Below are 16654 nucleotides of genomic sequence, written 5' to 3'. Positions count from 1 at the left end.
GTAACTAGATTTATTATGGTACAAGCTTTCATTGACCACAGTTCACTGCATCAAATAGGTAAAGTGTTCTCTTCAAGTAACAGGTAAAAGGTGGGGTTAAATGAAAACGAAATGCAAAATGTGCATTTTGCAACAATTACATCTGCTTTATTCAGTGCATTTTTCTAAAAAAAGAAATGTTATGGGGTACTCTCATTTTGACACAAGAAAATAACCATTTTATAGTCCAAATCGGGGGAAATAAATGCAGGAATGGACAAAAGTACAAAGATTCACAAAATGTTTAGGGATACCCCTGTGTACCCCTAAACAAAAGTACTGGCTTTATTCATTTCAGCTGTCGCAAAGTCTATTTTTTACACTTTGTTAGAACGTATACAATTAGAAATTTCCAATAAACTCCCCTCTCTCTTGGTTCCTTGACCTTTAACAGGTGCATGACGTACAGCAATTGAACTGGTGATGCTTCATCCATTCCAATGGTGATATTAGACACCAATATCCATCTAATTTCTGCCTTTCGAGTACCCTTAAAGATAAAGGACTCCCGGACAATTCTGTTCCCCGCCCTACTTCCACCCCATTGTTTAGTTTAGCATGCAGCCTGATGAAGAGTTCAGGAGAACTTGAAAGCTTTTATGATTGTGGTTGGTCATATGCTGGTTCCCTCCGGACAGAGAGATGAGATGAGGATGATTTTACTATTTACCGGTATATGCCCCAGCCACTCCAGCAAAATATAAAAAAACACCCCTTCCTTCAGATGTCTTCTAAAAGCCATATACTGTAGTTGTTTATCTGTTTGACATCTGGCGAAACGAACATGCCCTGTCTCTTGACCAGCAGCCACGCCCTATGGTGATGAAAAGCGCCTTTCGAAGTCCAACGGGAGGGCGAGAGAAGCCGATGCTCAGCCGGAAGTGTTTATAGAAAACCTCTTCATTCGAGTCTACCTCTACGACTCGGCCGGGCGTCCGGCGCGTTTCCCTCCCCTTTTTTAGTTGACGTCTGGCGTCATACGTACGCTGGAGGCGGGGCTTAGCTTTGAATTTGTCGCGGGGCGAAGCTGGGGCTGGGGCTGGGGCCGCACCGGGTGGGGGGGACGGGAGAGGTAGAGAGCGCGAGGAGGAGGAGGAGGAAGGAGGCGAGGATGGGGTCGGTGGAGCCGGCGGCGGCGGCGCCTCCCCAGGACAGCAGCCTGCGTGAGGAGACGGCGCCCGGCTCGTCCCGGGCGAGGCGCATCGCGGCGCCCCAACCGCCCTCCATCGAGGACTTCGCCATCGTCAAGCCCATCAGCCGAGGCGCTTTCGGCAAGGTCTACCTGGGCCGCAAAGGGGGGAAGCTGTACGCTGTCAAGGTGAGCGGCTCGCAGGTGCGGCTGCTGCTCGGAGCCTCCGCGCTGCAGTGCCCACCGGCTTCCATTATTATTATTATTATTATTATTAGGGCCGGATTTAGGTTTGATGAGGTAATGGGGCCCTTTCTATGTCCAGTTGTCCTTTGTCAACAACAAATTGTCGCTGTTTTTTGTGTTGAATATATGCTATATGGTACTTTATGGACCTAATAGGTATCTAAAGCCATTTGCACATAACAAATAGGAGCCTACACAACACTGTTGGTGTATGAAGGTTTTATTTTACTTGTTTTTTATCTTATATTTTGGAAATGTACATCGTTTTTTTTCCTTTAATTTTTTTTGGGGCCCCCAAGAGAGTGGGGCCCTAAGCTATAGCTTGTTTAGCTTATACCTAAATCCAGCACTTATTATTATTATTATTATTGTATTTTTTCATCTGGTTACCATCTGACTGGTGCCTTCCCGCCTCCTCGAGAGTGGAGAGGAGAGACAGAGACAGAGACTTTTCTGTAGTGGCTCCTAGCCAAGGAGGCCCCGCCTATGGGTGGCACATGCTGTCAGTTATGCTCCAGGCTCCCTTCCCCTCCCCCCACAACTATTTCCACAAGCTATTAATAACAGCAAACAACTCACTCTCAGGTAAGTGAGTTGAGACTAGCCCCTAGGTTTCAGATTTGCTGTATTAGCTTGTATGCTTTTATTTTACCAGTTATTGGTAATAGCATTTTCAGTTATTTCTTACTGCTTGGTTTGATATGCTGGAAACGTAAGTATCTGTTGAAAGTGTGAGGTATTGGATAGATGAAAACATTTTAAAAAGCAAACAAACAATGAATCCCTCCCTCCTCTGTTTATCAACCTATTCATGAATTGCTTTACAGGTAGTAAAAAAAGCTGAGCTGATCAATAAGAATATGGTCCATCAGGTGCAGGCAGAGAGAGATGCCCTGGCTCTCAGTAAAAGTCCTTTCATTGTGCACTTATACTACTCACTTCAGTCTGCCAACAATGTCTACTTGGTGAGTAAACTACTTACAGTGCCTTAAGGTAGCTTCCAAAATATGCTCCCCAACCAGTTTTAGACAAGTCTTTCTTCTTTGAAAGGTAGCATTTAAAAATATTTCAAATTTGTTTTTTGTTTTCTGTTCTCTTCTTGACCAACTTTGACCTTTTCTCAAGATAGTCAACTTGGAAAAGAAACAAGCTGTAGAGACCCCAAGTATATCACTGTATTAAGGCACCATTGATTTATGGCCCTTTAAAAAATCCCCATCTTTAATTTCCTTTTCTGCCTAGATCATGACTTCTGACATGGCCTCTCTAGAAACTGGCATGCATTCTAGAAAACAGTAATATAAGGAAATCAGGAACTTCACCCACACTCCAAGCATAGAATTATAATAGATGTTACCTCTCATTCAAGAGAACAATGAATGTCTTTTATAGTAACATTTTTCATTGGCAGGTAATGGAGTATCTCATTGGTGGAGATGTTAAATCTCTTCTTCACATATACGGCTATTTTGATGAAGAAATGGCAGTGAAGTATATTTCTGAAGTAGCATTGGCTCTTGATTACCTTCACAGGCATGGGATAATCCACAGGTAAAATTGGTTTTTGATGCATTTCATTCCACTTTTAGTTGTGACCAGGGAGACTGCGGGTGTTTAAACAAGGCAGAATTGAATTCCTCTCTTATGTCAGTCTAGCTGTTGCCTTTGCAGTTCACCACAGTTCCTCAAGGAATCAAATATGTCACTTAGCTTGACAAAGTAAGCATGTTCTCCTAATGGCATTTTGTTTTCTGGTAAGTGATATTAACATAAATGCAAAACCTCATCAGAGGAAGAAAAAATCCTATGCACCTGTTGAGGTGTCTTGAGAGCCAGTGTGGTGTAGTGTTTAAGAGCGGTAGACTCGTAATCTGGTGAACTGGGTTCGTGTCTCCGCTCCTCCACATGCAGCTGCTGGGTGACCTTGGGCTAGTCACACTTCTTTGAAGTCTCTCAGTCCCATTCACCTCACAGAGTATTTGTTGTGGGGGAGGAAGGGAAAGGAGAATGTTATCCGCTTTGAGACTCCTTCGGGTAGTAATAAAGTAGGATATCAAATCCAAACTCTTCCACTTCTTCTTGCTGGAGTTTACACTACCACCTCCTTCTGCTTGTTGTTGTTTATTGCATTTATATCCTACTTAATGGCAAAAAATAACCCTACTAATATTACTAACACAGGACAAATATGCCCTCTTCTTTTGAAGCACAGGGATTTGTGTCCTTCACATGCAAACTTAGAAGACTTATTTCTTATCACAGCTACTTGGTGCGTAGACCTACTGACCTAGCATGGATGAATGTTCCTTTGATAGCTTTTTGTGGGATGTGACCTCTGAAAATAGTGCCCCATTTTACAATAAGCCACCTGCATCTGTGCTGCAATGTTATTTCATTTTCTTTATACCTGCAGAGACCTGAAGCCAGACAATATGCTGATATCAAATGAGGGTCACATTAAGTTGACAGACTTTGGTCTCTCCAGAGTTACTCTGAATAGAGGTGAGACACGTATACACCGCAGCCCATCTCATGCGTACACACGTGTATATGTGTGTGTATCTAAGAGATTATTGGAATTCTCCCAAATATATATTGATGCTTAGCGTTAGTTTAGATGTACAAAGATTCATTGTTAACAAGTCTGCCTCATCACCTGCAGGTGAGCAGACAGGGACATTATTTTTAAGTTGGAGAAGTTCGTTTTTTTTCCTCCAGGTTGCTTGTGACAACTGCTTCAATCCTATAAACCGGCCTTCCGCAAACCTGAGGCCCTCCATATGTTTTGGACTGCAGATTCCATCATCATTGACCATTGGTCATGCTGGTTGGGACTGATGGGAATGGTCATCCAAAATGCCAGGATGAAGAAAGCTGCTATAAACACTCACTAGCAAGTAGGATTCCTTGAATAGCAGGACTTGCTTCCTATTAAATAAGCATAGGATTGTGCTGTAAGTTAAATGCTGGCACATGTGAAAGTCAAGTAGTTTTTCAGGCTGGTGACTCTTACTGAAATATTTGCAAGGTGTAATGTAAGCATTTTTGTGCTTTTTTGGTATAGGTTTTTTCCCCCCTGTGAAACTTCTTCAGTCTGATTCACATATATTTTTCCTCTTCAGTAGCAATCCTGACCTTCCTTAGGTATATGCTTCTGTGTAGATCAAAAGAAGCAATTTCTTCAAGAGTTATTTTCCAAGAGCCACAGTGTGGGAACTGCTGCCAGCTATATGCAAAACAAGCCTCTTTAACATGCCTATATTTTTTTCTTATTTAACTAAACATTTGGAGAAGCTTGGAACTCTTCACATTGTCAAAAAACCAACATTGTAAGGAGCTGCTTTTAGTTTTACTATGCTCAAGCTTATATGAAATTTGAATAAAATAATATTTGGGCTTGCAGTGACCTCTACTGGTAAGTGCAAGTATAAATAGCTAAACCATGTACTGTACTAAGATTTGTACCATTTGATCAGATAATCCCCAGTGCATCTTACACAGATTATAACAATTCAGTACAGCACAATTAATTCCCTCAGGTGATGGGACATCCAAGGGAGATGTTGGGGATGGAGGAAAGACTTGGATGTAGAGCTGGTTCAAATATAACACTATTCAGAGCATGGCTTAGCACAAACGCACAAGTCTGAGGATTCCTAGAGAGGAAATTGTGACCACTGTGCTCCTCCCCAGGACCTCTTGCTGCTGTACTACCATAAGCTTAAGCCATGGTTTGGCTCAGTGTGCTATCTGAATCTGGGCTTGTGGTTTGTCTCCTCCAGCAGCCAGTGCAGGATTAAGCCCTGTCCACCCTCCATCGTGGTGGGTGGGCTAACAGCCTCAAAGCCCAAATAAGACGGCCAGGTGGCCAGAATTTCCCCACCTCTGCTGTAAACCTAAGCCTCTGTTGCAGCTTATGGTTTATCTGGAGTGAGACAAACCATGAGCTAAATGATAGCTTGGCTCACAGCAGCTCAGTAGCAAGATGACTGAGGGAAGAGTGTTGTAACTGCAGCATTTTCTCTCCAGGAACCACATATTCACACTAAACCATTGTTTGGTGCTCCTGTCACCATTTCTACTGTTCATATGGGGCCTATAGTCTAAAGTTAGAGCTAAATGCATTTCACTGCAGTCTAAAAACACTTTTTAAAACCAAATTATAAAGTAGGTCCTAATACTCTTACTCTTTCTTCAGAGATAAATATGATGGATATTCTCACTACACCATCCATGTCTAAACCCATGCAAGACTATTCACGTACTCCTGGACAAGTGCTGTCTCTCATCAGTTCCTTGGGTTTTGTAAGTAGACAAAATAATTTCCTGTTTCCCATAGGCAGCTGGCTTATACTTGTGGTCCATAAAGCTCAGTATTGCCTGCACTGACTGGCAGTTTCAGACAGAATGATAGGGATTGATCCTGGGACTTCCTGCGTGGAAAGCATGTTTCTCAACCTGTGAGCACAACTCTTTTCCTGGTTCTAATAAATTTTCTGAGAAAGTTCTCAGTCTTTTGGAGTATTAGACATTCCCTGAATTTCAGCTTATGTTTCCTTCTCTCTGTAAAGCAGGGATGGGGAGTCTATGGTCCTCCATATGTTGTGGACCCCAACTCCCATCAACATGGCCAATAGCCAGGGATGATGAGAGTTCTTGTCCAGCAACATCTGGAGAGCTACAGCCTCCGCTTCCCTGGCATAAAGCATGTTAAAAGAACCTTTTGTTGCAAAGATCCAGTTATATCAAGTGTGTATGTGTGTGTAGGATATGAAATAATAAAATGTTATGGACTGTAATAATAAAATGTTATGGACTGTCTTGTATCTGATTATATGTGTATCTGTTGAACAAGCTTCTCTCATTTTGACAGTATACCCCAGCGGCAGGGACAGTGCATGCACCTAGTCCAAGCCCTCTTTGTGGAAATACACCTCAGCTTTCTCAACGATTTGTTTCCCCGCTATCCGTGAACCACAAAGACTACAGTTCTGTGTCAAACAAGCTACTGAAAGCATGTAAGTATAAAAGAGTCACCTATCTCCATGTGTCTAAATGCTTTCTTGTGAATGCCCTTGCCATCAGAGATGTGGCAAGTGGTGATTGGAGGAAGGGCCTTCTTGGTGGTGGCATCCCATTTTTGGAACATAGGCCACTCCCAGGAATTGATCAGTGCCTATTGTGGTCTCCTTCCAGCTCCAGGTTCTTTTAACTTTTAATTTATTCATTATCATTTATGCTGCTTTTTGTGCAGCTTTGAGATTTGTGTGTGGTGTTTCTTTGTAGGTGTTTATTATTAGTACAGGCAACTCCCAATTTATGTGCGCGTAAGGCAGGACAAGCTGATAGTTACATACTCTGTCTAGTCTTCCCTCACTGTTGAGCAGATTTGCCGTGAAACTGGTTACAATGCTTTTTGTGTCTTCATAAAAAACATGAATTGCTATTTCTGAAGGTTTTGATTCTGCGGCTGTAACACCAGGAATGCCTGTGAGGAGTCTGACCCCAACTCTGCATCAGTGCAGGAAAAGGTTTGGGACCTCCAGCGCCAGTAGCCATTCCCGCACCCAATTATCTAGCATGGAGTCAGAGTGCTGCAGCAGCCCCAGGTGGGAGAAAGACGTGCAGGTCAGGACGACTTCTTTTCTTTCTGGTGGTTTCTTTTTTTCTTCCTCTAACTTTCCTCTAAATAAATCATTCAGAATCTACCCTGTGAGAAGGGCATTGTAAAGCTTAAAAACATTAACCTCCCAGAAGGGCAGTCCTTAAATCTTCTATCTTCTTGGGCTTTTCAATACAGGTACAAGCAGTTTCCAAGGTTGGCGTATAGTAATCCTAGGGCTCACATAACGTCCTCCAGTTCTCCTTCCTTCAAACATGCTGTGTAAAGAAACACAATCCCTGAACTAGGAGAAACCTTTTGGGTCTGAACACAAGGTCTCTTGGAGCAACAAATCAAATTCTGCTTTCACATAGGGTCTAAATAGAAAGATTATGGTGCTCCTGTAAAAATGAAGAAACCTTAGATCTTCCCTTGATTTTACGATGCATAGAAGATTTGGGGTAAGGGGAAGAGGAGTATCGCCAGAACAGGCACCTAGGACCAAACCCTTTCTGCATGCACTTGAATTGGAGGGAAACAATTTAGTGTTGCTGTTGTATTCCTTTTGTTTTAATCTACTGCAAATTTAATATACATTACAGTATGTTAAGCTGCCCTGGGACAGGGTCTCTAGACTAAAAGGAGGAATAGGGAATAGTGTAATAAGTTTGTATAATTTATTAATTCCTTTAAGCATTTTCATACATTTGGAAGTACTTGATTTTTCAGGAAGCAGAAGATATACTCTCATCTGCCCCAGGCAAAGAGAATGTTCCAGAGAAGGCCAAGGATACACATTTTCTGCTTGTCAATGATGCTAAAGGCTTAAAGCAGAAAATGCTGGAGTCTGTCATCTCCCCTATTAGCAGGAATGACTCTGGGAACAGGCGCAAAGGACGGATTGGACATTTTGACTCATGTGATACTTCTATAAGGACTAGCGCTATTAAAGACCTCGCCCGGAAATGTCTTTCAGAATATAAAGAATGGGAAGAAAAGGGCTGTACAGAACAACCTGATCTGACTAAGAAGGTTGCAAAATCTAGTTACCACTTGTCCCCTTTGGCCTTGGGCAGTCTTGTGGGGGATAAGAAGGAGGAGACAATGCTGGAGATGCGAGGTGTCAAAAGATCTTTTGAATCAATTGACACCAGTCCTTCACAAGAACTGATCCTTGCCAAAAAAAGCAGTGCAGAATACAAACGGGGCTGTAAAATTCCAGAGAAACAAAGCACAGGTTTAACAACTGAAATCTGTTCTTTAAAACTTGATGGACGTCTGCAAGAGACCTGTACAAATGAAGCTCAAGCAAAAGACTGCTGTTGCACTGAACAAAACAGGGGTGGCAAACCAGCCAATCCTCTAATAGCAAAGAATCTCATGCGTGATCTAGATGCAGATTGTGAAAAAAATGATAAAAAGGAACAAATGAATTCCAGTTTCTTATGCATTGATGATGAAAAGTCTTTAGCAAGCATGAGTGTAGACTCGGATCTATCCCTTCGAGAAGTATCTACTGCAGAGAGTCACTTGGAAAAGCGCCTTTCCGATTTCGATGGAAGCATTAAAGAACTCACCTTTGAGGAGCTAAAAACAGAGAACATGTCAACAACATCACCTTATTGCTCAGATGACTTGCCAAGAAGTGAAGAAGTACATGCTGTCCAGGAGAGCAAACCATTGCATCATGAGCAGGACAAAAACCTGAAAGGTGTCACTGAAATGCACACTGACATTCACTGCTCTTCATCTGTGGAGATGAAGGCACTGAAACACTTAAAGAAAAATGTGGTTGCTTTTCGGAGTTACAACAGTCAGATCAATGTGTCTAATACATCTGAGCCGTCATCGAGAATTAGCTGGATGACTGTAGAAGGAATGGATCTCTCTGCTTGCAGTGGCTCTTATCCCATGACTGTTACACCTGCACAAAAGGGAGCACCTTACAGTGTATTTCAGGTAGGTACTAAACAGGTTTAGGGAAGTTTTTAATTTGTGACATTTTAATGTATTTTTAATCTTTGTTGGAAGCCGCCCAGAGTGGCTGGGGAGGCCCAGCCAGATGGGCGGGGTACAAATAAATTATTATTATTATTATTATTATTATTATTATTATTATTATTATTATTATTATTATTATTATTATTATTATTATTATATAGATTCTGAGGGGCCATCATTGCTGGATGCTTTTTCAGTTCCACAGCTCAAGTAATTGAGCCTACAGCCAGTGTGAAAAGTATAAACTTATAGCTTGTTTGATACCTGTGTTTAATATATCTATTCTTGCACATCAGACCCCTCAAGGAAACAGTGGTACACCATACAGGACCCCCAAGAGTGTCCGAAGAGGAGCTACTCCAGTAGAGAGAGAACGCATTTTAGGAACCCCTGACTACTTGGCACCTGAGCTCCTCTTAGCAAAGGCTCATGGTAAGCAAACTGCAGTATAATTTCATGTATCTGTTACACATATTTTCTCACTGCAGTTGAGAGCACTTTTGTGTTAGACATTACTGGAATCTGGGTTTAACCTTAGAAGTTCCTAAGGGTTAAGGGTGTTTTCTTTTCCTTATTTAGTCTTCCGTTGCACTATTACCCTAAAGGTTCCTAAATTCAATTTTCTTTGCAAAGGTGGGGAGGAAAGTGAAAGCTTTTGCTTTCAGCGTTTCATTAAATCACAGTTATGTATGGTCTAAACCCCATTGCAGATAAATTTGAACTATGATTTATTCTCACATTGGGGTGGAACAAAACAGGATCAAACCAGGGTTTAATAGTTTGGTTTGTTCTCCTGGCTAGGTTTTTCTGGATTTGCACCAGTTCAGAATAACAGGAAGGGAAATGGTATGACCAAATGCTCCTCTTAGAGTGCATAAGAAAATATGGGTATCCTTAACACACAATTTTTTGTATATGCACTGTTAGCTTAAGCAGATGCATTCACACATACAGAACAACCCTTGAGTTGCATCCTGGAGCAGTATAGTTTGCAAGTATTGCCATTTGATCCTGCAAAATTTATAAACTTCTCTAATGCCTGCTAGTATGTGATAAATAGACAATGTAGCAAGATATTCATTGTGTGTTTATATATTAAGTTAACCATTTTTTTAAGGAAGCAAAGCTAGGATACTTGTCTTTAGTGATGTTACTCATTAGAAATAATTAAAAACTGAGTGCAATGTAATGAAGTTTTAAATATATATATTTATCAAAATGATTCCCTGGTATTTTTTGTTTGTTTTTACACACAGGAGTTCAGGTCACTGGTAAGTTTGATAATAGCCCTTAACAATCAAAGCATAATTTGATCACACTGTTTAAGAGGAAAGAACAGTGAGAGATCCGCATGGCTTGGCATATAGCTGTATCAGCTTCTGTTGCTGCATCTTTTCCCTGTTCTGTCAGGGAAAAGAGTGGGGTAGAAATAAATAACTATACAACAGCAACAACAAGAAGTAATAAAAACACTGTAGCACCTTAATGCCCAGCACATTTAATACGGCATAAGACCCATTCCATGGAAGATCTTGAATTCCATTGTTCTTCTTTCCAGGCCATACTGGCAATAAGTAAAACATTTCCTTGTCCTTCCTTCCTTGCTTACAAATGCCATGTTGTAATCCTAGCAGAATGCTCAATTCTTTTGTATTCTGAAGCCTTCTGCATAGAGATGATGAGGGTGATTAATTGCTATACTGCATTATATTTTAAAGAACAAATCTCATGTGGAGGGTGGAAACATACTACAGTAATTTCTTTTACCACTCTTAATTGCAGTTAGTAGGTCTATCCTGCAAAGGTTAACATGCAGTAGCAATAGCACATAACTAATCACCTGGAAAAATCTGTAGAATTAATGTTGGCTTCTCACAGAAGGAAACCAACATACCCAAGTTACAATCCTTCTTTTGAACATAGTTTCCCTATAATAGGACAATCTAGTTTTAGCAAAACACATACTAAACTAGAGCTGAGATGGGCAAACTGGGTCCTGTGCTGTCTGCAGCTCCTTGTCTAGTCATGGATACCAAGAGGGATCCATCTAAACTGGCACTTAAGATTGGGGTAAAGAAGTTGGTGTAGTCTGCACAGACCCATCAGGGGAGAAGGACAGCTTGAGGATATATAGGAGCAGAGCCTAAGGATAGAAAGGGCAGGAAGAAAAGTAATAATGCTGGGAGTTATGGACAGAGTGTCATTTATAAATGGAGAAGTGTGGGAACTGTGTGCCATCTGACTTTTAACCATATAAGATTGTCTTGTAGTGAAAAATCAGGAAGCCTGACTTGAAAAATGTGGCCATTTTATCAAATATGAAATACAGTTTTCTCAACACTTCCTATAGGATGTGATCTTATTAGACTTTGACAGCTTTATGCATATTCCTACTCTTCCCCCGCCCCCAAAATCCAAGTTTTCTCACATTATTAAATGCTACTTGCTTCACTGATTGCTGGATATATTTTTATTAGAAATCAAGAGGTAAACTGAATTGTAGAAATAGGTTTTAGGTAACTTGATATAGGTAAAGGGACCCCTGACCATTAGGTCCAGTCGTGTCCGACTCTGGGGTTGCGGCGCTCATCTCGCGTTACTGGCCGAGGGAGCCAGCGTACAGCTTCCGGGTCATGTGGCCAGCATGACAAACCCACTTCTGGTGAACCAGAGCAGCGCACGGAAACGGCGTTTACCTTCCCGCCGGAGCAGTAATTATTTATCTACTTGCACTTTTGACGTGCTTTCAAACTGCTAGGTGGGCAGGAGCTGGGACCGAGCAACGGGAGCTCACCCCATCGCGGGGATTTGAACCGCTGACCTTCTGATCAGCAAGCCCTACGCTCTGTGGTTTAAACCACAGCGCCTTGATATACCTAGTTTTTATTTTTTTATTCCATATGAAAACTACCATATTGATTAAATGAATGGGCTGGTTTCTCATATGTATGCTCCTGACTATCTGCCATTTAGTATTCAAACACAGATATAATGTATGAACCAAACAATTTGTTACCAGCTGGCAGAAACTTCTGTAATTACCGAAGTTGCTGTGGTCTGATGACTGGGGTCATGCAGTTCACCTGTTGTATTCATGCACACAAGCACATACTCTTGGGTGGTTTCACCGGTGTGTACCGAGAACCCATTGGACAGTGGGGGTGGGTGAAACAGCAGGAAAATGTACCAGCATCTGCAGCGCAAGCAAGTTTTCACAGCAAGTGCATCCTTCCTTCCTGACATGATGGGTTGTCTGGAGCTTTAGCTGTGCAGCAGCTGCAGGGTGCATGTTGCTTTTTAATAGCTTGTGGTGTCTCAGCAGCTTTGCCTGCTTGGTCTTTGACTGCACTTGATCAGTATTCAGTTTCATTCAGAGCATACCAATAGCCTGTTAAGATCAGGCCAGTGGCCCATCTAGTCCAGCATCCTGTTCTCACAGGGGCCAACCAGATGCCTTTGGGAAACGCGGAAGCAGAACATGAGCACAAGCACAGTCTCCCCTCCTGTAGTTTCCAGCAACTGGTATTTGGATGTATTGCTGCCTCCAACTGTGGAGGGTAGAGCAAAGCCATCATGTCTAGTAGCCACAGATACCCATCTCTTCCATGAACTTGTCTAATCCTCTTTTAAAGCCATCCAAGCTGGTGGCCATCACTGCCCTCCTGGGGGAGCTGAGTGAAGAAGTATTTTTTAAAATCTGTCCTAATTCTTCCAACATTCACCTTCATTGGATGTCTACAAGTTATAGTATTATGAAAGGGGGGTGGGGCTTTTTCTGTACACCTCCATGCTATGCATAATTTTGTAAACCTTAAAGCTGTCAAAGAGCAAGTAAGTGGAAGTTAGCCATATGTTGTCCTGCAGAGTTGAATCTGAGCTTCTCTGGTGCCTATTTCTACACTAGATATTCATATAAAGGTTTACCGTACTTTCCCATGTATAAGACGCCCCCATGTATAAGACGTCCCCAATTTGGGACTAAAAATTAAGAAAACGGGAGAGATTGCCCAGAGTTGTTGAGCTTTTTTGGGGGAGGTTTGCCCCTCCTAACATATGTCCCCTCGCTGGCAAAAGCAGCCAATTGCCCGCCCAATTGCAGCAGCGATAGCCAATCAACACCACCCCTTGCCGCAGCCACCAATGACACGCTGCTGACAATCTCCAGCTTGCGGCATAAACCAATCCCACACCCCCCATGCACTATCCATGTATAAGACGCCCCCCCCCCTATTTTAAACATAATTTCAAAGTAAAAAACCTAGTCTTATACACAGAAAAGTACAGTATTTTTATAATAATGACTTGTTCTCTGCAATCATTAGTCAACTCAGAATTTATTTTTAATAGGAGTCCCTAAATCAGTGGTGGCCAAACTTGGCCCTCCAGCTGTTTTGGAACTACAATTCCCATCATCCCTGACCACTGGTCCTGTTAGCTAGGGATGACGGGAGTGTCCAAAAACAGCTGGAGGGACAAGTTTGGCCAGCACTGCTCTAAATGATGTGCTTGGTTCCTTTTTAAAACCTAGGAAATGCAGACTTTTGAGTTTCTCTTTGCTTACACAACTGGTCTTTGAAAGTCCCAGGGTGGTTTAGAATGGGAGGTGACTTGCTTTGCTCTGCCTTCTGTCGTTTTAAGGAAACAATAACATATATTGGGAATAGCAGAAGGGAAAAGGGAAGGTGATTAGGAAACAATTTCTGCGTTGTATGCTGCTTTCATGAATAACAGGTGTTTGGGCGCTTGGTATCTTCCCAGGCAATACACCTTAACATAATACCTCTCATGGTGTTCAATTTATGTGGACTTTCTTCACTTCAGGTCCTGCAGTAGACTGGTGGGCACTTGGAGTTTGCTTGTATGAGTTTTTAACTGGAATTCCACCATTCAATGATGAAACACCACAACAAGTATTCCAGAATATTCTGAAAAGGGGTAAATTACCTTACTTTCGAGCAAAATTAATTTCAGAGGTTGCTTGTCCAGCATAAGTACAGAGATGTTTTGTGTGTGTTTCTAGATATTCCATGGCCTGAAGATGAAGAGAAATTGTCAGATGGTGCTCAGAATGCAATAGAAGTTCTTTTAACCATTGAGAGCAGTAAGCGAGCTGGACTCAAGGGTTAGTATATGTTAGTTATCTCTTTAGTTATCTCTTTAATGTTACCATTATGGTTTTTCTTTAGCAGTTTAGAAACCTGCAGTTTGAGTACATGCGTTATTGGAGGGAAGACTATCTGCTATAGCCATTTCTAGTCATTATGCATGAAGATGGTTAGTCCAACACTGTAGCTGCCAGGTTACAAAAATCACAACACAAGATGAAAATGCAGTGAAAGGCAAGAACCATTTTATTTATTCTTCCATGGGGCCCATAGCAGTGTATGTGGTTCTTCCCTCTCTTCTACCCTTGTAGCAATTCAAAATAGTAGGATAGGCGGAGATACAGCCATGGCTTGTTTAGTCAGCTTCATGGCTGAGCAGTGCTTTGAATCCCAGATTCCCTGAGCCAGCCTCACATTCTACCCACTACACCACACTGCCTTATTGCTTCTGTTTTTTTCCTTTAGTGTGAATCTGGTTTATCAAATCCACACATCATGGAGTTGCTGTCTAGAGACTGCTTCATATTGTCTAGAGCATGCAAGTTCTGGGAACAAAGTGCTGGCTTAGGGCTACCTACTGTAGAAAGAGAACTTTGATGAATGCTTTGCAAAAACATTTCAAATCTATTAGGGCAGGAGTAGGTTGGCAAATCCTTACTAAGACAGATGTTTGATTTCAGTCTTACAACTCTAAATACAGTCAGACAAATTTAAGAAAAAATACATTGCAGACATCCAGAATCAGACAAAGAACCTGGAAAGTGCAAGGTGTTCATGCAAAGAAATCTAACCTTTGTTAAAAAAAATTTATTCCAGAGCTGAAACTTCACCCCCTCTTTCATGGTGTGGACTGGGATAATCTGCATAATCAGACCATGCCCTTCATACCGCAGCCAGATGATGAAACAGATACTTCCTATTTTGAAGCTAGGAATAATGCTCAGCATCTAACAGTATCTGGATTTAGCTTGTAGTATGGGAAAATGGAATTATTTTGCAGTGAACTGCACATTTAAGAAGCTTCCTTAACATAAGTTTTACTCTCTATTTTCTAACACACTTAAGTTTTTTAAAAACCTGATTTGCTTTTAACTCTCTATATATATTTCTTACAAGCTGTATTGAAACCATTCATTCCAAACAGCTTCTGAACTATATTTTTAGTCTACTTACAGCACCTTATGTAAGTCTTTAAGTATTATGTATTTAATGGTGGTATAACACAGTGACACTGAACAAAACGTCAAACGTTAGGAGGAAGAGCTGCTTTGTCGTTGAGCATACCTGGGAGGTTAAGTGCATAGTGATTGTTTTGGCGCCTCCAATTCAGCCACTTTACAGACTGAATTCAAAACTGGTTTTCTGACCTTTCAAGCTGTGCCTGTAGAGCAGCCCAAAGAGGCTCGCATCCCATTGTTTTCCACATACTTTAGGTAATTTGTATACTGCCTGCCCTGCTGCTTAAGCTGCCAATGTACTAAATTATCTCTAATGTCATTGTCAAGGTCTGTTTCTCCCACCCACCTTACCTATGAACACCAATGCCATCAATCAGCCTATTATCTATCTAGTCAACTGTCATTTTATTTTTTGTATTGTTTCCTGTCTTTAATTCAAAATATTATCATGTTCAAAATGAAGCTGTCATCTGAATTATCTAGCAGTCATTACAGAGGTTATCCCACCTGTATAATGCCAGTTTTCTACCTGTAGGCAATATGAGTAATTCAGCAATTAACACCTGCCTACATACTGCTGCCAGTAAATGCAATAAATAAATGATAAAGGTGTGAAGTTATTCATTGATCTTAACAGCCCAGAATAAATGATTACACAATATTTTCAGCAGGTGTACTGGTATTCTGCAAGGTGTATAGAGCAATACTTTGAAACAACTGAGCTGTCAATGCAAATGAATAAAATGAGAGCTGTGTGCTAGCTGCTCTCAGAGCCTACCTACTTTGCAATTCCCAGTTAGTTTCCTCCTTTATATAATCAGTGGTGATGGTATCTTCAGGTATCTTCAACTTTTCAGGCTCAGGACCCACTTTTAACCCAGACATGGGGGCCCATTTCTTAATCTTTTACTATATATTTGCATGGTGACAGCGCTCCTGTTGTGACCCACCCTGGGTCAGGCCATGACCCACTAGTGATTCCCAACCCCCCAGTTGAACCCCAATGGCTTATTAGAGGAAAGTGTCTCAAAACCTGACAATCTGCTGGAGTACTTACCTGTTCTTGAGACACACTACCTGATTTACATGCTGCTATCACCCTCCACCCTTTGGGGAAGGCTGGAAGTTTTGTATTTCCACAACTGCTCTCCTACCTCCCCTTCCTTAAGCTGTGCCCTGAAGCTCTGGTGAAAACCAGCTATGAAACAGAAGGAAGACTGTCCTTGTTAAGAAAGAGTATTTTCTGAAGCTGATCCCCTTCATCCTTGATGAGAAAAAAACAACTTGGAACAATTAGGACAAGAGTACAGTATTCTTATTGTCATATTCTGACCTGGTCACTGTTTTGAAAACC

At 41.6% G+C, this 16654-nt stretch overlaps 1 protein-coding gene across 3 annotated transcripts; it reads left to right on the top strand.

The window, feature by feature from the left end:
• The first annotated feature begins 1126 nt into the window (after positions 1 to 1126).
• Positions 1127 to 15961, top strand: MASTL (microtubule associated serine/threonine kinase like). 3 transcript variants are annotated; one of them, XM_033165635.1, is made up of 12 exons: positions 1129 to 1357; positions 2242 to 2379; positions 2826 to 2965; positions 3828 to 3916; positions 5613 to 5719; positions 6288 to 6432; positions 6870 to 7042; positions 7746 to 8975; positions 9314 to 9449; positions 13839 to 13952; positions 14038 to 14139; positions 14939 to 15961. In XM_033165635.1, the coding sequence occupies exons 1-12, from the start codon at positions 1151 to 1153 to the stop codon at positions 15094 to 15096; spliced, it is 2739 nt and encodes a 912-aa protein (XP_033021526.1). In that variant the 5' UTR covers positions 1129 to 1150; the 3' UTR covers positions 15097 to 15961. The 3 variants fall into 3 exon arrangements, with proteins under 3 accessions (XP_033021527.1, XP_033021526.1, XP_033021528.1); XM_033165636.1 differs by lacking the exon at positions 13839 to 13952 and having other exon boundaries at positions 1127 to 1357; XM_033165637.1 differs by lacking the exons at positions 1129 to 1357; positions 2826 to 2965 and having other exon boundaries at positions 2273 to 2379.
• Positions 15962 to 16654: the final 693 nt, after the last annotated feature.

The sequence above is a fragment of the Lacerta agilis genome, chromosome 12 (genome assembly GCF_009819535.1).
Source record: "Lacerta agilis isolate rLacAgi1 chromosome 12, rLacAgi1.pri, whole genome shotgun sequence".
In the NCBI taxonomy this organism is placed as follows: Eukaryota; Metazoa; Chordata; class Lepidosauria; order Squamata; family Lacertidae; genus Lacerta; species Lacerta agilis.
This window is presented reverse-complemented; position numbering and strand designations above follow the sequence as displayed.

Coding starts and splice junctions, on each gene's coding strand:
- MASTL (XM_033165635.1), top strand. CDS start 1,151: ATGGGGTCGGTGGAGCCGGCGGCGGCGGCGCCTCCCCAGGACAGCAGC. Junction 2,380..2,825: donor CTGCCAACAATGTCTACTTG/GTGAGTAAACTA, acceptor TTTCATTGGCAG/GTAATGGAGTATCTCATTGG. Junction 6,433..6,869: donor AAACAAGCTACTGAAAGCAT/GTAAGTATAAAA, acceptor CTATTTCTGAAG/GTTTTGATTCTGCGGCTGTA.